This window comes from Sceloporus undulatus, chromosome 2 (genome assembly GCF_019175285.1).
Source record: "Sceloporus undulatus isolate JIND9_A2432 ecotype Alabama chromosome 2, SceUnd_v1.1, whole genome shotgun sequence".
Taxonomy (NCBI): domain Eukaryota; kingdom Metazoa; phylum Chordata; class Lepidosauria; order Squamata; family Phrynosomatidae; genus Sceloporus; species Sceloporus undulatus.
The window spans coordinates 273663795-273686928 of record NC_056523.1 but is presented as its reverse complement, the minus strand read 5'-3'; the positions used below and the strand labels follow the sequence as shown (position 1 = coordinate 273686928).

At 39.8% G+C, this 23134-nt stretch overlaps 1 protein-coding gene across 1 annotated transcript in view; it reads right to left on the bottom strand.

Annotated features, from left to right (window-relative positions):
* The window catches only part of LOC121922304, a 65686-nt gene that overhangs the window by 28059 nt on the left and 14493 nt on the right, over nt 1–23134 (bottom strand). The window contains exons 2-5 of the mRNA XM_042451547.1: nt 19413–21884; nt 13357–13545; nt 2973–3140; nt 1732–1833 (exon numbers count right to left, since the gene is read on the bottom strand). Of these exons, the coding sequence (XP_042307481.1) occupies nt 1732–1833; nt 2973–3140; nt 13357–13545; nt 19413–21884 (2931 nt within the window). The remainder of the gene's footprint in view (nt 1–1731; nt 1834–2972; nt 3141–13356; nt 13546–19412; nt 21885–23134) is intronic.

Sequence of the window (23134 nt, the reverse complement as noted above, 5' to 3'; positions counted from 1 at the left end):
AAATGCCAGTACCTGGCAAATAGCAAATTCACTTAGCTATTTCATCTGAATTTGGTAAACTAAGAGCAGGGAATCTGTGACAATCCAGATATTGTTAGAGTCCATCTCCCATCATCTCCATCTAGTATGAACCATTGTGTCACAGATTGTAGAGATAATAGGCCACAGGATCCTCAGCTGTGCAGTTACCAATGATTTGTACAAATTGACCTTTCTCTGCATATCAGGATCAAATAGTGGTTTGCAGTCTTCATTGGTATTCACTCCCTTAAAGCGTGGTGGAGTCTACTTCTCTGGAGATTTTTAAACAGAGACTGGATATGCCATTTGTCAAGGGTGCTTTGATTGTGGGTTTCTGCAAAGCAGGGGCTTACACTGGATGGCCCTTATAGTCTTTTCCAACTCCATGATTCTATGATACTATGATAGGTAAACAGTGTAAACATATACTGGACTTTCCTGGCTTTGGATGAATTGGCAAACAGTAGTTTTCTGCTTAGTCATGAATTGAAATATTTAGTTACATGAAGGGAGTGGGGAGAATGGGAAGGAGGAACATGCAAACCTGAAGATTTTATAAAGAAATTTGAATTCAAAGACATAGCTGTATTAGTATGGAAACTCAGTATGAAAAGGGATCTTGTAGCACCTTTGAGACTAACTGAAAGAATGAAGCTGTAGTGTGAACTTTTAAAAATAGACTTGAGCCTATTTCCTCAGATGGATGAGGTGGAGTGGAGAGGCCAGAGACAGACCTATATAAGTAGATTTTGTGAGAGACTGTCAATTAAATTTCAAACTTTGTGGGTATGGAGATGAGCTGATAAGTTCAGTTTTAACAACGGTCATTGGGGGACAAAGGCTGCAGGAAAGATGTTGCCTAAAGCCAAGGAGAGTAACCGTATGAATGAGTATTAACATGTAGTGCAGAAACCAAAGAGGATATGTGATGAACTGGTCAAGGTTGCCCTCATGAGGATGGGGGGTTTAGATAGTGTTGAAATGTGTGTAGTGTGCCAGGAAACCATTGTCTCTGTTCAACCCACTGCTATTTCTCTTTCCAATCTTCTGTCTCTGGGCTCTCCACTCCTCCTCCATGCATCTGAAGAAGTAGGCTCAAGTGTATGAAAGTGCATGCTACCAGCTTCTTTCTTTCAGTTAATCTCAAAGGGGCTACACAAAATTGAGGTATCCCAGCTTTTGGCTCCCATTAAGGAAGGAAGTGATCAATTAGAGACAGAGACCTTCAACTCAAGTGCTTTTATTAACTACCAAATGATCTCTTTTTTCATGTAGATCACTGATCTTTGTTGTCATTATGATCATATCTCCCTAGCTAAACATTTCAGGAAGTTATAAGGTGTGGTAGGAATGGAATTCCCATGGACAATGTTTGACCCTTTTAGTTTGATTGCGTGTAAGTCAACTAGAAATTAATTTATTTATAAGTAAATGGCAGATTAGTGGGTATCTATTTCTGTTATCATTTTCTGTATAGTGATATGTGTCACTTGCAAGACTAACACAAAAAACTTCTATAATACAGAGAAAACATGCTTCATAGCATTAATAATAAAAGAGACAAAGGAGACTTGTTGAATAACTCTCCGTCTCTTTGCCCTGAGGCAGTTTGTCATCACTTATTCGTTCTAGGCTTCCTTTGAACACACTACCATACTAGTTACTTTGGATTTGTTTGTAACAAAAAGAAACTTGAGGAGTATCACTTACTAGTGTCCACTTCAGTCACCAAGATTGGCTTTGAGAACTGGATTCGGAATCCCCAGGGATAATCACCAGTACCTTTCGCAATCCTCACAGTTCTTTCTCGAACTTAAATTAAAGAAAAAAGCCATGTCAAATACTCAATTTCATATCTAGCTGAAAGATTCAAGTAAAGATTTATTTTGCAATAAGTAGATATTCGTAACTAATCAGAAGAAATTTTGAAAAGTGTATTAGCCAGATACAGAACTATTTATTTCTTGATATTTTTTGGAAGATAAATGCAATTTATATTCACAGATCTGAAAAAAGGAACCAGGTACATGAAAGTACTATTGCAGACTTAGTTTTAGTTGGGAATTTACAAATAAAATGCCAACAGGATGTTTTGTGAAAATCTGTTTCACCTTCTTGGTTCTTAAAAGTGCATATGCAGCATATACATACTGTATGCTGGGAAGGGGTTAGGGCAGGAAGGTAGGGCTATGGACACTGGTGTGAGGAAGGCAGAGGGTGCATTAGAAGCAGCACCATCAAACTTTTAAAGAGCTGTGTGATAATAATTGTCCCCAACCAGATATGTTTGCATTTGCTAGAGTACTGGCTTTGTGGCACCTTATAAGCCTGGTGTAATATAGTTCTAATTGACATCTCATTGATTCCAGTGAGTCTACATTTTAGGTGAGCAAATTGCAGACCATGGAAGCCCATAAATGCATGAAAAGCATGAAAATACTTTCACCCCACAAGTATCCCAGAATCTCCACCTCACTCCACAAACGCTCCAGCACTTCCTATCACCATTTTGCTATGGACTGCAGAAGAAAATGGAACTACTTAGGTTTGCTGTGGAAGAGGGGCAGGGTAGCCTGTGGGGGTGGCTGGAGAGGAATTGGGCCCAGCAGATTCCCACCTTACATTCTTACATCAAGAATGACTAATCAGTCTATCAGTCAATCAAAGGAAAACAACCAACAGAGGATAATGTAATCTATCGCTGGACACATCCCAGCTGAAGATGGTATCTCATAAATGTTCTGAAATTATTATTCCAGCTAAATTTAATGACCACTACACATTCCATGGCCTGTACTACTCAAAATGCCATTACTTTATATATGGATTAGTTAGGTTGTTTGGAAAACAACTCTTAGAATCCCTCACTAAGCATGGCAAGTGGCCATCATGAAATAATATTTCCAAACTCTGACTGGCACACACAGATGCAGATATACACATGTACTTACCAGCTACTGGCCTAGGCCTTTTGCTAAGACATCTGGGGCTGTTATTTGGACTGGCATCATCGCCTCTGAATACCCAAGACATTGAATGGAAGATCTCTGTGTAGAAACCTCTCTCTTCACTTTCACTACGCAGACCTAGATCCAGCGAACGGCCATCCTCTGAGTTTACTGGAAAGAGCCAATAAAAAAAGACATACAGTCAGATTTGCAAATCCATGGACTCTTTCTTTATGGAGTCAACCATCTGTGGCTTGAAATATTCCAAAAAGATATAAATTGCAAAAAGCAAACCTTGATTTTGCTATTTTATATAAGGGATACCATTTCACTAGACCTCTGTATTTAATGGGACTTGGGCATCCACAGATCCATGAGAGGTCCTGGAACTGATCCACAGCAGATACCAAGGGCCTAAAGTACATTTGTGTGCCTAACTGAATTTCTTTTTAATAAAGCATTAGTGCCAAAGGTATAAAAATAAACAAGGTAAGGAAAAACTGGAATTAGTCTAAGGATAGAAATGAAAGAGGTGTTTTTAAGAGAGAGAAAGAGGAAAACTGAGTTTGTTGTTACCATTTTAAAATGTTTGGGCATGTTTATAACCTAATTTGATTTTGTACAAGAAGTCCAGATAGGTTATAGCAAAACAAAGCAGGTTATAGCATTGGCCCCAGAGACTATGCACTTCTTTTAATAAACATGTATCTGATCAACAAGATGAGATCTCTTGTGTACCCTTCCTTAAGACATAGGGTAATCTATATGTATCAGTAGAGGGATGTTTGTTTGAATTGATTATAATTCAACAATTTGACATTGTTGTTACAGAGTTACAATGCAATTTAACATTGTTGTTAAATTCTCTGTTCTTGGCTACACGTTAACATTGTCATTGTGATCTGCACTGGGGACCGCTATGCACCAAAATCAAGACACAAATGAATGAATACCTTAATGAACGGATGCTGGGTTGTTGTTGTTTTTGCAGGTGTAGATTTAATGTTCTGTGTTGATTAAAACTAGTAAGGTCTATTTAAAAATATGCCACATACACATCAAAGAACATAAGGGGATCCAGGCCAGAGTAAATGGCTGTAATCCTGCACTGAAATGAGCAATCATCACTCCGTACAAGATCAGAACGATACCGGCTGTCACAACTTCCATCTAGCAGACAAACTATTGATGCCTAGGGTGAGGGGTGCACTGAGGTGATATTTAGTTATAGAATAAGGAGATTGTAAAAGTATATATATTTATGAAGAAAATGTTATGATTGTATTGTAAAACTTTGAAAATATTAATTAAAAGAAAAGAAAAGAAGGGGAACTTGAGCTCTTTAAAAGGCAGGACAAAACCATGACAAACAATACAGCTTCTCCAAGTCCCAACAGTGTGAAAAGTACAAATGTGACTGTCATCTTTTCTCACCAACCCAGAAACTCCTGGGATTCAGAGAGCTGTAGTTCAAAAAGTCTTTTACAAACTATGCTTGTAAATGTAGAAAGATATTTTGAGGTTGAACAATCCTTCTCCATTAAGTCTGTCCAAAACCCAACTCATGTGACATTTTAATATACAATAATGGCCCCATACAGACAGGCCAAAATAAAGCTTCTGTACTCTTAGGACACATGCATCATTTAAACAGCATACCTCCAAAGTGGCCTGAAGCAGCTTTATTTTGGCCTGTCTGTATGGGGCCAATAAAAACATATTTTCTGTTTGTGTGCACATACAAAAATTTAGTGTGAGTTCCAGGTTTGGGGGGAATGGGATATCCTTGGGCAATCCTGAGTGAGCTTTAGTTCTTATTCCCACTCTCCCCACTGGGCATTTGTCGAATTCTGTCTCTGTGGGATACATCCACACAACTAACCAGAGAAAAAAGAAAATGCAACTGGAAAATGATGATCTCCTTGCTTTTGTATGTTCAGAGATAGCAGGTGTATAGGAGCTGCAGAGCCAGGAGGCAATCAGAAAGTACCCACCAATGTCAACTCTATGAACATACCCAACTGAGAACATGAAGCAGGAACATTTATAAACCAAATGGACCACTTTATCACATATCTCAAGCTGGCAACCTGTGACCTGCCACCCAAACACACAACCATTTGCCAGGTGCTTAGCATCCTCCACCCTACTTTTGCAGTCCCAAAGAAACAACAAAATCAAAAAGATCATTATCTAGCCTCTGGTGTGCTACTGTGCATAGCAGGTGTGACACATTCAACTTGGCAGGTTCAAAGTTGCATGACCATCCCTTAAAGATATTTCATTGAAATAGATTGGTGCCACACAATCTATTTTATTTTGTTGGATTCTAAATCTGGGGCAGATTAATAAATTCTATGCCTTCATGCAATCAAAAATTTTGCTCACAGAAACACTTTCAAGTTTGCTCCATCACAGTGAAGCTCCATTAATTTTGTTTGTAATATTTCTGTTCAGTCTTTGACCTTCTCAAACAAGCACTCAGGTGCATTTATATTGCTTAGGAAAGCAGATGAGGTTTCTGGAGATTTAGTATTATGAGCCAGTGTTTGGAGATGCTTGTTAATGACAAGAATAGAAACTGGCAAGCAGCAGGGGTGCGTGGGAAGAGGAAAAAAAGTGACTCTAAAATAAGCATCAACTGATGCTTGTGAGGTTTAAGCCTTCATATTAATCCCGATTCTTCAGCACAGGTAAAAAAAAAAATATCAACGTATCAATATATCAAATATTATATTAGCATTCCCTCCATATTTACCAACATCCCATTTTAGCCTGGCAAGTTAGAACCAGGAGCACATTTGGGGGGGAGGGGGGAGAATCACAATATCATCTTAAAAAATGTCTTTCTACCCTGCACACAGGACTGCTCTTATTCTTGTCCAGTACATTTCTACAGAGTCTGATGACCTCTCCTCATTTAGGAGTAGGTTATAAATATTGGGTTACAGAAGTTAAACATTTCTCAGTGGCTCACTTTTTAAATGCCTTTTTTTCTTTCTTCTTTTTGTTTACTCCCTCATAACAGGTAACCTAAACTTAGCTTACTTGGATCATGGAACAGAAAATCACAAATATAGACTTTCACACAAAAGCCCACACAAACTTACCTTTCTGTTCTCCTTTTGACCACTGAAGGTCCATGCGTAACAGAACTATCTTTGTCAAGATCCACAGCCTTTAAAGCCTAGTGATTATTGTTTATGGTTTCACTGTGTAAAGACAGAGAAGGAGTTTCCCAGGAGCAGATCTGATCATATGGATGAGTGATTCACAGTTAATTCAGTCACTCACACAGCGCTCATCAACATAGTGTTACATAAGACACCACAACATTCATGATATAGCATTTCCAAATAGCAGCAAGTTGTTATGCGTGTCACAGCTTCATGTGCAAAGCAGTGCTTAATTTATTAAATATTGTGCTTTAAATAATTATGAGATATATCAAGACCAGAGCTTTTAACTCCCACCCCAGTAAGATTTGCTACTGAGAATCACATCGTCCCCACTACCACCTACTACCTCTGATGAAAGCATATCTTTGGAAGATTTCCATTGTACAGGATATAGGCAGACCTTTTCTTAGAAAATGGCAAGATTGAGAGATGTCATACGATCAGATGCATTTCTTATAGCTCAAGCTTAACTTGAGACTTCCTGCTGCTGCTGCGTGCCTTCCAGTCATTTCCAACTAATGGATGACCTAAAGCAAATTTATCATGAAGAATTCTTGGCAAGATTTGTTCAGATGATGTTTGCCATTGCTTTCCTCTAAGGCTGAGAGAGTATAAATTGATCAAGGTCTCCCTAGAATCATAGAATCGTAGAGTTGGAAGAGACCACAAGGGCCATCCAGTCCAACACCTTACCAAGCAGGAAATCTAAATTAAAGCATCCCTGATAGATGGCCATCCAGCCTCTGCTTAAAGACCTCCAAGGAGGGAGAATCCACTACACTCCGAGGGAGTGTGTTCCACTGTCGAACAGCCCTTACTGTCAGGAAGTTCCTCCTAATGTTCAGGTGGAATCTCTTTTCCTGTAGCTTGCATCCATTGTTCTGGGTCCTGTTCTCTGGAGCAGCAGAAAAAGCTTGCTCCCTCCTCAATATAACATCCCTTCAAATATTTAAACAAGGCTATCATATCACCTCTTAACCTTCTTTTCTCCAGGCTAAATATCCCCAGCTCCCTAAGTCGTTCCTCATAGGACATGGTTTTGAGACCCTTCACCATTTTGGTCGCTCTCCTTTGGACATGCTCCAGTTTCTCAATGTCCTTTTTGAATTATGGTGCCCAGAACTGGACACAATATTCCAGGTGGGGCCTGACCAAAGCAAAATAGAGTGGCACTATTACTTCTCTTGATCTACACACTATACTTTTATTGATGCAGCTTAAAATTGCATTGGCCTTTTTAGCTGCTGCATCACACTGTTGACTCATGTTCAACTTGTGGTCTACTTGGACTCCTAGATCCCTTTCACACGTAGTCTTGTTCAGCCAGGTGTCTCCCATCCTATATCTGTACATTTTATTTTTCTGCCCTAAGTGCAGTACCTTACATTTCTCCATGTTGAATTTCATTTTGTTAGCTTTGGCCCAGCTTTATTCAGGTCATTTTGAATTTTGATCCTGTTCTCTGGAGTAATAGTTATTCCTCCTAATTTGGTGTCATCTGCAAATTTGATAAATATACCACCAATTTGTCATCCAAGTCATTGATAAAGATGTTGAATAGCACTGGGCCCAGGACAGACCCTTGTGGGACCCCACTGGTCACTTCTCTGCAGGATGAAAAGGAGCCATTGTTGAGCACCCTTTAATAATAATAATAATAATAATAATAATAATAATAATAATAATAATATGTTTTATTTATAAACCGCTATTCCAAATAGATCATAGCTTTGGGTTCGGCTGGTCAGCCAATTACAAATCCATGTAACAGTTATGTTGTCTAGCCCACATTTCACTAGCTTGTTTGCAAGAATGTCATGGGGAACCTTGTCATAGGCCTTACTGAAATCAAGATATACTATATCCACAGCATTCCCTTCATCTAAGAAGCTGGTAATTTTATGAAAAAAAGAGATCAGGTTTGTCTGGCATGACTTCTTTCCCTGAAACCCGTGTTGATTTTTTGTGATTATGGAATTGCCATCTAGATATTCACACACTCTCTGTTTAATGATCTGCTCTAGAATCTTTCCTGGTATAGATGTCAGACTAACTGGACGATAATTGTTGGGATCCTTTTTCTCCCCTTTTTGAAGATGGGGACAACGTTTGCCCTCCTCCAGTCTGCTGGGACTTCTCTTGTTCTCCAGGAGTTCTCAAAGATTATTGCCAATGGCTCCGATATTACATTTGCCAGCTCTTTTAATACCCTTGGATGTAGTTCATCTTGTCCAGGAGTCTTAAATTCATTGAGATTAACAAGGTATTCCTCTACTATCTCTTTACTTATTCTGTGCTGAAATTCCCCTATTCTGTCTTCTGCTCCATTATCCTCAGGCTGAGCACCCTTTTCCTTTTCTGAGAAGACTGAGCAAAGAAGGTGTTGAATAATCCTGCCTTTTCTCTGTCTTCTGTTAGCATTTTGCCATCTTCTCCACGTAGTGGCCCTACCATTTCCTTCTTCTTCCATTTGCTGTGGACATACCCAAAATAGCCCTTTTTATTGTTTTTAACCTGTCTAGCAAGCCTGAGTTCATTCTGTGCTTTAGCTTTTCTGAGTTTACCCCAACACATGCTTGCTATTTGTTTGGATTCCTTTTTTGTGATTTCCCCATTTTTCCATTTCTTATACATGTTCCATTTAAAACTTAGCTCATTTGAAAGATCCTGGTTTCTTGAGACACCTCCCATTTTTTCTTTCTCACTGCTACACAATAATAGTTCCAGATAGCTTATGTGTGATTGAGCCAAGTTACATAGCCCACTGTTTGGAATGCTGGAGGTGGTCAACTACAGCACTGGCCACTATGGCTTGGCAGCTGGGGTTTGGGGCTAGGACTTGGTGATACAGGATCTAGCCCATACTCAGCCATGGGATAACAGCGCAGTCTCAGTCCTTCGCCCAGACCTGTCCTGCAGGGCTTTTGTGATAATAAAGTAGTAAGGAGAAGACCTATGCATGTGCCTTCGAAGTCATAGAAGGAAGGGGGAAGATAACTAATAAAGATGTAATAACAACACCCTAGAAGTGATGCCCCTGTCTCCCACCACAGGTTTCTTTTTTTAGTCAAAGTTTGTTGCCTCCTTCCTCAGAATGCCAGAAATACTTTGCTATCAGCATAAGGGGACGAGCTTGGTAGCCCAACAGTAAATAATGCTCAATGAAGATTTGTTTCAGACAGTTTTTATGGGGTGCAAAAAGAACCTTACTATACTCTGTATGACTTCTGTTCCTTACTATACTTCAGATGACTGGGCAAAGTCTCCGCCCCCTGCAGCCCTCAAACAACTTATCAGTCTAATTTTCCATTCATGATGAAGACACTCCAGATGCTCTGTGTTCAATATGCTGTTGCTAAGATTCATCCCCACCCAATATATTTCAGCTAATAATAATAATAATAATAATAATAATAATAATAATATTTATTTGTATACCGCCCTCTGGCAAACCAATCCGGGCGGTTAACAACAGTAAAATATAAAATATGACAATTAAAAACACTTTATCCCTCCCCCCCTTAAGACAGTATTAAACAATATAACATATTAAAAACACAATACAAGCATAAAACCAGCAGTTAAAACTAAAAACCCTGATATCCCTCTGTTGATCCTCAACCATCACTAAGATGGGGCCACGGGAGGAATGAGGGAATCAGGGAGCCTGGGAACCTGGGCCGGGATGGTTAATCTGGAAAGGCCTGCCGGAAGAGATCCGTCTTGACCGCTTTTTTAAAGCTGTCTAATGATGTTATCTGACGGATCTCATCCGGCAGGTCGTTCCAGAGTTTGGGGGCGACAGCAGAGAACGCCCTCTGGGAGGTTGCCGCAAGCCTAGATTTTAGAGGCTGCAGTAAGTTCCTCCCAGAGGACCGGAGAGTGCGGGGAGGATTGTACGGGAGGAGGCGGTCTCTAAGATAGTTTGGACCCAAGCCATTTAGGGCTTTAAAGGTGATAACCAACACCTTGTACTGGGCCCGGAAGCTGATAGGCAGCCAGTGGAGGGACCTCAAAACCGGAGTAATGTGGTCCCTCCTAGATGTACCTGACACCAGCCTGGCTGCCATGTTTTGAACCAGCTGTAATTTCCGAGTCAAGCACAGGGGTAGCCCCATGTAGAGTGCATTACAGAAGTCAAGGCGTGAGGTTACCAGCGCGTGCACAACCGTCTCGAGATCCCTTACTTCCAGAAAAGGGCGCAGCTGGCGTATCAGCCGAAGCTGATAACAGGCACTCCTGACCGTCGCATTTACCTGATTTGTCATCAGGAGCGACGAGTCAAGGAGCACCCCCAGACTGCGAACACAGTCGCTGGAGGAGAGTGTGACCCCATCCAGGACTGGAGGTTGCAACCCAATTCTTGGTTTCGGGGCCGCTACCATGAGCACCTCCGTCTTGTCTGGATTCAGTTTCAATCTGTTTTTCCTCATCCAGCCCATTACCGCCTGAAGACATTCATTGAGAGAAGAGATGCCATCGGAATTCGAGGCCGACGAACGAGATACGGAGAAATAGATTTGGGTGTCATCAGCGTACTGATAACACCCAGCACCATAACTCCGTATTATCTCACCCAGCGGCTTCATATAGATGTTAAATAACATCGGGGACAAAATAGCCCCCCTGAGGAACCCCACAAGTGAGGTACCTCTTACTGGAGCTACAGTCCCCGAGTAGCACCCTCTGAGACCTGCCCGAGAGGAAGGACCGGAACCACTGCAAAGCAGTGCCCCCAATACCTAACCCCTTCAGGCGGTCCAAGAGGATGCCGTGATCTATAGTATCAAAAGCCGCTGAGAGGTCTAAGAGCACCAACAGGGTCACACTCCCCCTGTCAATGCTCAGACGCAGATCGTCGGTCAAGGCAACCATGGCAGTCTCAACCCCAAAGCCTGTCCTAAAGCCAGTTTGAAATGGGTCTAGATAATCGGCTTCATCCAAGACAGCTTGGAGCTGAAGGGCAACCGCCCTCTCGATCACCTTGCTCAAAAATGGTAGCAATGACACCGGCCTATAATTCCTCATATCCAGGGGGTCCAGGGAAGGTTTTTTCAGGAGCGGCCTAACCGCCGCTTCCTTTAAACAAGATGGAACATGTCCTTCCCTGAAGGATGCACCGATGATATCCGTGAGGAATCTCATCAATGCATCCCCCCCCTGGACGGCCAGCCATGATGGGCAAGGGTCAAGAGGGCAAGTTGTCTTCCTCACCTTACCAAGCAGCTTGTCCACGTCATCAGTACTCACAGATTGGAGCTGATCCAGTATGACTACATCGGCGGAGTCACTGGACGCCTCGCTAAGTCCAGTGGGAACAGAAAAATATCAGTAAGGCGGCATACAATTTCAAATTTTATATTCCTGTACCTTCTACATTTATCAATGTCTCATTTCCTAGTAAATAAATAGCTCCAGTGATTCAACCTTCTGAGCCCTGTGTCTCTTACACCAGCACTATTCAAAGTGGTGGTCCACGGACTAATGCTGGTTCATGAGCCATCACCTGCCAGTTATGGAGAATTTCCAGAAAAGAAAGGCGGAACTGTGGCCAATTGGCATAAATATGGTACCTGTCCTTGGAATCCTGGGGAAAGAAATTATCCATCTCTTACATTAGATAACTTAGGAAACTCTGAATTACACCACTGATGCCAAATGCAGGGATTTTGAGACAACCTGGCTTGTTTTTAGTTCTGATCAGGTGCTATAGTCTATATTTCAGAGGAAGGAATGGGGAAAAACACTTCTGAGTTTCCCTTGCTTAGAACACCTTATAAAATCCATGGGGCCACCATACGTGACCAGGCAACGTGAAAACATATATACACATATACACACATCTTTATCCAAAAATGTTGGCTAAAGTCAAGAGATTGGAACAAAGCATACGCTAAACCAAACAACAGACCATTTTAATCTTGGAGGTCTCCTTCAATATAAAGTGAACATTTTTTTCCTTTGTTGTGAGGCTGTCAGTTAATTTCATTTGCTTTACATGTCATGCACCTATTAAGGGGATTTGCTTCACAGGCACAGACATTCAGAGCAAATTAAATTTTAAATTAGATGCATTGTGATATGTTGAATGTCACTGATTCTTGTGTGGTTAATGAGAATGAAAACCATAGTTTTTTGTGAGTTTTTCGGGCTAAGTGGCCATGTTCTAGCAGAGTTTCTTCCTGATGTTTCGCCAGCATCTGTGGCTGGCATCTTCAGAGAAACCAGAGAATGAAAACCATTTATTTCTTTATTTTTTATTTCATTATTGCAGATAAAGAGACAACTTTCTGCTGGGGAAATGTATGGATTTGGAATACAATTACTAACATCACAATTTGAGTGAATGGTATAAAAAGATATTCCTATTGGTGGTTATATTAACAATAATTAATTATGTATTTTAGGCACAGCATTTATTTCCCTTGTTTATATTGGTTATACATGTTCATCTAGCTACACTGACAGACCAGGAGACAAAGACATTGATGTGTATAAGCTGAAACATTTGCTGTGCCCAGGACATTCAAATTCCCACTTGGGAAACACATCAGCATGCTGTATAAATTCATTTAGGCATCTTAAGTTGAAAGCCATCCCTTGAGACTGCAGACCATTGTATTTGGCATACTTTTAAATAAGTGAAAGAAGAGCAAATGTAATAATGAGACAGAGCAGTAACTGTAACCAAGGGATGATGATGGATAATCCATTCAGTAGAAGTCATGGGGAAGCTGAGAAAAATTGCTTATGTGTTCACGGGAGTGGGGGGTGTCACAGAAATACAGGAGACATCCTATTTCCAGAATTCTCTATATCTGTAGGATAATTTCAAAGTACCTCACTGCTGCTGTCATGTCTTACTCGTTGAAAGCCCTTATTCAGATGTGAAGATTCTGTTAAATCTTATCTAACCCTACAAACAGAAACTTCTCTACCTAAACTTAAAGATGTACAAAGGACATGTTCAAAGAGAACATGGGCCATATCAGATGTAATGGTCCTACACCACAATTCAGCAGCCTCTCTCTCCCTGCACCTGGATTGTTGTTGCTTATTTTGTGCTTGGTTTGAATCATGATTCCCCATTGCACCCAAAAAGCTTTGTCTAAGAAAACGCAATGCAGTGATGATACCCCTATCTTCTACTGGAAGAATTCTTTCAGAAATATCTCACCATTATCATTATAAATGTGCTCAATACTTACTTGATCCTTCAGTGAGAGTGCTGTTTATGGAACTCCCTCCAGCTGAGCTACATCTTTTGCTGTTTTTGAACTGCTTCCTTCGTAGGGCCCAGCGATCTACGGGTTCCTCCTGAGGGCATTCGTCAGCTCTTTCATCTCTTGATACTTGATCATTGGTCAAGGTTATGCTCATGTCTTCTAATGCTGTTACTACATTTTGTAGGAAGAAAAAATATATTTAATTCACAGTATTAATCTTATTATGAAGCTTACTATTTTTTATGTTCCTCCATGCAGAGTTTTGGAGACTACAACTCTCTAAATGCATCACCTAGCATGATGCAATTTTTTCTAGCTCTGATTTTACTTTAGCATGAAAGATTCTATGAAAAAATAGAAGTGCTATAGCACCAAGTGAATTAATGGGTAACATTAATTTGCAATATTTTGTCAGTTAAAACTGTGTTTAATTAATCAGAGAGATACTAATATTTTCAGGCTTCTGTTCTTTACCCAGTTTCATGGGTAATGTATTGAATTACACACTAAATTACTTTCTGTACATGTGCTTATAAAAACTACAGATACTGAGTCTGATAATTGAGAATATGGCCAATATGTGTCCTACAATGAATCCTTCTGTGACATGTGTTATATCATCTAAGAGACAAGAAAGATAGGACAAGTATGAATCTGCAACAGGACATTTTCCTCTTCAAGTGCCACTGAAAGGACAGTGTCACTGTAGGGTTGAGAACTGTGCCGGCCTCTAGATGTTGTACTGTAACGCCCATCAGTCATGGCCAGCAGTTAATAGTAAAGGATTATGTGGCTTGTGTTCCAACATCTGATGAACCACACATGATTCCCTGTCCTAACAGAAAGGTTTTTTTTTTAAATCGAGTATTACTTTCCCCCTGTATTTTCAAAGTTCTCAGTCTCATCAATCATGATCCAACCCTGATGAAACTGCTCTCATTAACTAATGCACACTATTGTATCTTGCTGAGGCATTTTGAAGAAATTGTTACTGGGTGTCCATTTTTTGGTTTTCAGATTATTCATGAGTGGAAGCTGGCAGTTTAGAGGCACAATACTGATATTTGAACTGAGACAAAAGTTACTAAAAACTCTGAGTAAACACAAAGTTTCTAATAAATTTGCTCAAATTATATCCTAGAATTAGTCACTTTAGCTTGAAAACTGAATTGATGTTTTTAGTTCATTGATTAAATTGCCTCCACATGTATCCAAAAAGTAGGACTGGGTCCATTCATTTTTATTTAAAATGCCTTGGATCTAATACATTAAATTTAATGGTCTAGTAGTATGTGTTCAGCTAAATCCGGATACAACCCAACATCTATTGAGCTACCTATTTTGAAATAATGCTAGCTGTCAGCTTTTTTAAAAACAACAACAACAACAAACAAACAATAAGGAACTGTGTTTTTTATAAAATGAGTTTATGAGGAGAGATTAATAATTTACTACAATAATATTTTCCACTGTAAAATGCAACCAGATTAGTCTAAAATCTAGACTTGCGATACTGCTGTAGCACCTGCTTTCTCCCATTCCACTTTCCAATGCAACTCTCAGCACTTTCCTAAAGATTAGCTCCAGAGGGTTTCTCCAGCCTTCTGAATCAACTTTTTTGGGGGGGTTGCAGTCAAGAGAGAGATGACCCCTGACTGATTTTACTAATGAAAGCAGTTCTGTCAGCTTCTGTCTGCCACTGGATTTAGGCCATTGTACAAAACCTACTTCATTAATTTATTGTATAGAAAGCCAGAAATGCACATGTGAAAGCATGACGAGGAAGGAGGAGGAGAAGAGAAGAAAGAGAAATGGATAGAGCAAAGTGGTTAAAATATCAATCTTGATATGGCAAGTGAAAACCAAACTATCTTTGAATAATTTAGAAATTATTCATTTTGCTGTCTCTTTCTCAGGGAAAAAAGAGCTCTCAGATGCAGTTTCTAGAAATTAAAAACTTCCTTTCATCCTCTAAGGGAATCTTTGATTGCCTCTTAGTTTATATTCATCTCTATTAAGGTTATTAAATTGGCTTTACTGCATTTTCTGAAGTAGTAGAGTTTGCCAGCCAATATCAGCTCTTTCGATTTTGTTATGCTTTAAAGAATTCCTTTAAATCAAGAAAATATTTAGTTATATGTTAGGAACTACAGCATGCTAATCCCTCTCCAAAATGTAATGAATTATGAAGACTCTACTCTTTTGACATTGATTACACAATTGTTTTCATGTCCATTCTGCTTATGTCCAGGTTTGGAAATAAACTAGAAATACATTGGGAGGTCCCCATATAATCTGCCCCGCACTCTCAGGTTGACCGGGAAGCAACTGTTGAGGGTTCCAGATACAAAATATTCTGTGACTGCACAGAGGGCATTTTCCAGCTCAGCCCCGCAGCTTTGGAACTCTCTTCCCGGTGAGCTCCGCTCGGTTACCTCCCTTGACTTATTTAGGAAGAGGTTAAAAACCTTCGTCTTCCAACAGGCTTTCCCCCAGACAATGTAATACAGTGGAACCTCGCCATACGCGGGGGATCCGTTCCGGTTCCCGCCACGTATGGCGATTTCCGCCTATGCTCGAGCCCCATTGTAAACAATGGGGCTCGTGCACGGCGGCGTGGAGGTGCGTGGGGCGCAACGGGCGCGCGCGCCCAATTCAACTGAATGGGACGCGCCGCCCCTTCCGCCCCGCGTGTGCCCAGCGGCTTGAGCGCGTACGCTCAAAGCCGCTTTAAAAAAGGCCGCGTATGCAGAGGCCCCACTGTATCTGCTTTCTCCCCGCTGTACCGTTGCACCTGCACTTTAGGCTAGCTATTGTTGTGATTTTAATCTGTAAGTTTCTATTTTGTTTTTAATTGTATTATTGTATTGTTCGGGTTTTTATATGATACTGTTTGTAAAATCGTACATCGCTGTACTTCTGTGTAACCCGCTTTGATCTATTAAGGAAAAGCAGGCTATAAATAAACAGTTTATTATTATTTATTATTTATTCAGCTGTCTTCCACAGGATATAAATTAATCGTTTTCTTGTTGTGATAAAGAGGTATACAGTAGTGTGAAGAAAGTAAATGGTCTTTTTTTTTGTATTATAGGGAATTTCTCTCATAGGATTCCTGATGTTATTTTTAAGTAAAGGCAGTCAGGTGATTGAAATCAGCAGTTATTTCAACAGATAGGAAGAATCCTAAAGTTTCATTCTTCATCACCTCCTTCTCCACTTCACCACCTATTTTTCTACATCGATATCTAATATCATAATTTTCTCTCCACTCCCATGGCATAAAATGGATCTACTTTTGTCCATCAAATGGTCATATACTTCCAGAAGGTAGATAGTTTTGTATCCAAAAACATTATGAAAAGTGATAGGTTAGCAACTGTGGCATGACTTTCAATTATTTTAAATATATTTGAAACTTCCTCTCAAGTGTGAAATGTTTAGTTTAGCTTGTTTGGTTTGCCAGTATTCTGATATGCTATAAAAACCTTTAATGAATGGCAAGGAAACAATGAAAATGAACATCACCATGGGCCTGTACAGACTGGCCAAAATAAAGCTGCTTCAGGTCACTTTGGAGGAATGCTATTTAAATGATACATGTGTCCTAAGAGGCTGGAAGCCATGCCAAAGCCATGCTCCAGTCCTAAGGACTGGAGTGCAGCTTTGGCGCAGCTTCTGGCCTCTTACGATGTGTCAGTCATTTAAACAGCATACCTCCAAAGAGACCTGAAGCAACTTTATTTCGGCCTGTCTGTACGGGCCTTTTATTCATTTTATAATTTTCTGTTCACACCTTGCCCTCTCCATTTACTGCTGTGGGAAAAACCCTACTTTGCACTTTTCTCCACTGGTTATTCATGCAAAGCTCTTGTATCCATTTAACTAAATGGGAGTGACTCCTTCTCCACACTGAGACAGATTAGCTCTATGTTGCCCTGCATTCTGAGAAGTCTTTTTGGTGCACATCTGTTTTCCATGGGTGCTGGCAAGACTTTTAAGTCTTTATTGTTGCCCAGTTGCCTAGGGCTGCATCTACACTGCAGATTTAATGCAGTTTGACAATGCTTTAATTGCCATAGCTTAATGTTATAGAATTCTGGGATTTGTAGTTTTGTGAGACATGTAGCCTTTGCTATCAGACAACACTGCTGCTACAACAAACTGCAAATCTCAGGATTCCTTAGAATGCAGACATTAAAGTTAAAGCGGTGTCAAACTACATTAATTTTGCAGTTTGGCAGCAGCCTAAGAGAACTTCCTGGAAAACATACACCCATTGTCTGAAGCATTTCAGGGGAACAATTAATAATATTGACATTGCTTTATTTCAGAGAAGTTGTCTACTACCATTTACCTGCTACACACACACACACTTGTGACACTTTCAACAAAATATAGTAAAAAAATGAGTGGACTGGAGAATTGAGCTTACTAACAAAACATTGCTGTAGTGGTTGCTACTCTTTAAGGTTCCAGCCACCCAGTTCAGCACCCCACAAGCTGATTTTCAACAGTAAGTCAGATTTACATGACCACAGGATTATTATTGCCTCCCCCCTGCTTAGGGTAACTCAAATTATTTTTCTACTTTCCCAAAACCTGAAGTTTATCCAAGCCTTTTATTTTGTACACGGGTAACAGTGTTTTGACTACAAAAGCAACAGCATTCAGTTCCTGAATACTTAGGCCATACATACTAGGAATCCGGGACAATCATGGATTGGAGGGTCTAAAAAATATCCCAGCTGGCTGGGTATGACTGAAGCCACAAATCCTGGATTCCTGCTTTGTTCCAGGATACATTTTGTCAGAAACTGAGGAGTTTATTGCCTGGACAAAAAACCTGAGTGCACCCCACAGGATGCAGCTGGGTTGCGGGATGCAGACGGGAATTATCACACATAATTTGTCACCGATTCCACTGGGTGAGTGCAGCCTGGTTGCATCCCAGGTCCCAGGTGCTCTTCAGAGGCCATTTTTCAAAGCCGGGGGTTTTCTGACTTCAAAAAGCAGCCTCTGAAGTATGCCTGAGACCCAGGATGCAGCCAGGCTTCACTTGCCTGGTGGAATCGGTGGCCAATTATGTACGCTAATTCCCACCTTCATCCTCCAACCCGGCTGCATCCTCAGATCAGTTTTAACTGTTAAAATGGTACAAAGTTAAACACAGTGGAAGAAAAAATGCAACCATTAATGTGCTGAATTTGCATAATTAGAAAGTAAATTAGAGTGGTTTGCATAATTAGAATATTTTCATAATATGCAAATTAGATGCCCAGATTTTAAGAAGTGGAATATGGCAACCCTATGAATACTGGAAAAAGAAGAATTGATTTTACAAACAATATTCATTTATTTGTTCAGTTTGGCCAAACTGGAATTTGTATTCCTTTTCCAAGAACATTGAAGGCAACATCTAATTGAAACATCATGCTTTCACCAAGGGGGCCAACATTTATAAGTATAGACACATTTTTGCCATACTTTATGTTCTGAATATAAAACTTGTTATTGGAATTTATTTAATGTTCATTCTATTCAAAACTCAAGGCCTGCTCAAAATTAGCAGAGTGTTTTGATTAAAAATTGTTACTCAAAGTGACAAATAGATGAATCATTACATCATAAAATGACAGCAAATGACCATTAAATTTAAATTGCTTATGCATTAGAGTGAAGACATGGGGCAGCATTTAAAGATGAGCAGAGTCAGTGTGACATAATTTTTTGAACGATGGACTAAAATCTAGAGACCAGAGTATGAAGTCTTGTTTGGCCATAGAAACCTAACTTTTTTGGCCATGGAAACCCTGGGCAAGTCACACTCTCTCAGCCTCAGATAAAGGCAATGGCAAACCCCCACTGAACCAATGTTGTGAAGAAAATCCCATGAAAGGGATGCCTCAGGGTCGTCTTAAGTTGGAATGACATGAAGGCACACAACAACAAAAGTTCATAGGTTTTCAAAATTATATCCCATTGAAGAATTTTCTTTAATGTAAGTATATTTTTTTGAGGAAAATGCAATTACTCACCTAGCTGCTTCACCTGAATTTTTGGTGATAATGGGCCAGGATTCTGGCCTATATCCACATTTATTTCCCTTTGTATTTCAAGATCTTCACAGCTGGGTTTCAGTAATTCTGGCACTTCATCTTCTGCTAAATGTGTTTCACAATCACTGGATACACATATATCTTGGCTGCTGAAGACCATCTCTGGTGCTTCTGTGAAGGTACTGATCAAATTATGCTCATCTTCTAAATTGTTAGAAACTGAATTGGTCTGAGCAGAAATATCTTCGTGTATAGAATGTCTATGGATGATTTCAGACATTTCCTGCACTTCAGTAAAGCTCTGGAATTCATCATCGAGTTCTGGTTCATCTGCATCCAACAGAGGTGACATAAAAGATTCCCTTATGCTACAGGGTAGTATGGGCTCCTTTTTCATTGTCACATCCAAAGAATCTGCAATAGTTTTACTGTCAGCTCGAATGATGAGCCTTCGTTCCAATTGCCCAGTTATTACAGTCATAACTGATCTTCTCTGTTTCTTTTTTGTCCCTTCAGACTCATTTCCATCAGGTTGCAGAACTGAGTGTTCACTTTGTATGCCATCTATAGTATCTTTAGAAGAAATGTTATTGTGATCAGTACTTGTACTTGATGGGTGTCTGGAAACCAGGGCAGCTTGACATACTGGTGCTTTATTTTCTAATTCTACATATGCCTGAACTTTATGGTGATTAGTCCCTACAACCTCATCATCCAGCCCACCTTTAGCAAGTTCAGTGTATTCCTCACATATATCTAGTCTTCCCAGAGGCTCACAAGGTCTATGTTTCTCCTTTTCTTCTCTAATGGAATTAGCGATGGAATGAAAATCTTCCACAACCACCTGGTCCATTTCTTCATAGTCCTCCATAAATTCAAAACAATGATCCATGAAAAAAGCGCTGTTTAGTTTTTCTTCCAGCTCAGCATGGTATACAGTCATGTCATGATCATAAGAGGTGAAGCCATAGGAGTATGAAGATTTAAGATCTCTGAGATTACTGAGCAATGATGTGAAACTGGAAGAGAGCTCTGTACTGCTGATAGTTGCATGGTGACTCTGATTGCAGTTATTTAATGATTTGTTTGGCTTGGGCAGGACCTTTAAGGCTAAAGATGGCATTGAATAGAAACCTGAATCTCTTCTAGGGGGGAATGAAGACAATATATCAACAGAAGTGGCTGGGAAAGAATATCTTCTAATGGTGTTTGCTTCCAGATGTGAGACTACCATAATATTTCTTGTATCAACCAAGCTATTATTCCTTATTTGGTGTACATCAGTCATCCCTTCATTAGGTTTATTTCTGAAATGGATTTCTCTGCAACTGTGATCTTCTTTTGGAGATTCCTCAGTATAGCTGAATTCTGAAAAGAACATATCCTTAAAGAAATCTTTTCCATTGGCACTCTCCATCATTTCACTATTTTTCTCTTGATACAAATCACCTCTGCCATCACAATTTAAGGCAACTGACAATGTATCTGATACATTCTTATCACCTGCCAAACTTAAAGAAACAACCTCAGTTGCACAGATCTCCTCAGGATCAGCAAACTCAAGAGGTGGAGGAATAAGAGCACAGCACTCTGGGCTTATGTAACTTGTGAATGATTCTTCTTTCTCCTGAAAACTGAAGTCTGATTCAAAATCTGAATGGAAAGATGCCTCTGTTGTTGAATAACTGGCATCACTGGCAAATTCATTACCATAATTTGATCTGCTAACTTGACCACATTTCTTTGGTTCATCACCAGGTAGAATACTAACTGTTAATTTCTGCTTCCTATTGCTACATTTTATCCTGATTTCCTTCCCAACAACGGTTAATTTCACTGAAGGGTTCTGGTCATTGGCAATTTGGATTGTGCATTTTGATGGTTGATCATATTTTCCAGAAAAATCAGTAGGAATATTAGAGACCTTCTGCAGTTTACAACAATGATCTTTACGACACCTTCGTTTTTTATGGTGTCTCCATTTTCCAGCCACATACTCTGCTCCGGTATTGAACAATTCATTTTTTTTCACTTCCACTTTCACATTGAAAGAACCACATTTCACTTCTGCAACAAATGCATTGTCTGACTGAAAAGAGTGTACCGTTTCTGAGGTTTGTTCCTGATTAGCATTTCCAGTTAATGTAGTTTCTGATTCATCAGTGTTTACATCTGCTAAGACATTATCTTGCAGACCAGAAAAACCCAGTAAAGAACAATCTTTTTCTTGTTTCCCTTCTTTTGCACTGTCACATGTATTATCTTGTTCTTGGTTTTGAAAGACATCACTGACATTCTTTTCCTCACTTGTTACTGTGCAAGAATTTCTGTTTTTATCAGTCTCTGTTATATCCATGACGTCACTCAAATTTGTTTTCGATGGATTTTCACCTGCTCTGTTTTCAGCATCTGCATTTTGCTGGCATCTGCAGAAGATTGGCAAATGTTCATCTAAAGAGATGAAATAAATTACAATAGTGTTACTATATTTAGGTTTAAAGACCTTCAACATCTTAATGTAGCAAAATCATGCCAAACATTGATCCTGACCCATTTTCATTTTCCTCTTCCACCCTCCTTGGTAACCTTAAGTATATATCCACTACTATGATTTATTCTATAAATGCAATCTACTCACTAATGAGACTAGATAAGCATGTAATAAGTAGAGTGGGTGGAGGGGACTGGGGAAATGGCAGTAGTCTAAGATCTTTCATTAGCTCAACTATCAAAACATTCAAAGACAGGAGACCATACATGCAGACTTCTTATTTTGCTGCCCTCCCTCTGGATGATTCCCATCCTTGTGACAGAGGATAGAGTATGTAGGGGCATGTGTGTACATCATGGGAAATGATTTCTCTGTCAAATCCCTTCAGATTTTCCTAAAATGATTGTCTCTGGCATTACTGCAGACCTTGCAGTAGCTTCTGTAAACAACACAAATGTCAGAAAGATTTATTTTTGGAAATTATGCATATATTTATAATTTATGATTCCCACCCACCTCAATACCCACCCACCCCTTATGTGGTACATGCTCATTAAGCTCAGCTGCTTTCACCATACAAATAATGACCATCATTTGCTTTACTTGGCGGCAGCTGTGTTTCCTTTGGCCCACATACCCTGCCCATATGAATTTATCAATAACCAAGTTGTCATTAAAACATTCAAGCATAATGTTTGACACCCAGAATAAATGGATTATTATGCACCTAACAATGTAAGCCAGTTGGAAACTCCAATAACTTGTCTTTCTTGTCCCCTTCACTGGATGATTGCTTTTCATTTTGGCATACAGCTGAGCAATTAGTGTAATTGGTGTAGCAGGAGGGTAAATGGCATGAAAAACACTCTGTTGTCCTATGACAACCTGCACTGTACAAATGAGCCCTAACTTTCATGGTCTGCTATTCTTGAGTGTCAGTTGACTACTTGTTTAGGCCATGGGGCTCATCACTAGGTGTCATGCCAATGTTACTTCCATAATATTGCTGGTAAGAATTGCTTCTGGGTGGGCAGAACCCCTTCAACTGCAGTAATATCTAAATCTGATATTCCTGTGGCATTTCACTCTACCTAATAATAATAATAATAATAATAATAGGATTTATTTGTATACCGCTTTTCCTACGATCAAAGCGGTTTACAGCATACATATGCATATACAACAACAAAGCAAGTAACAAAAAAAAAAC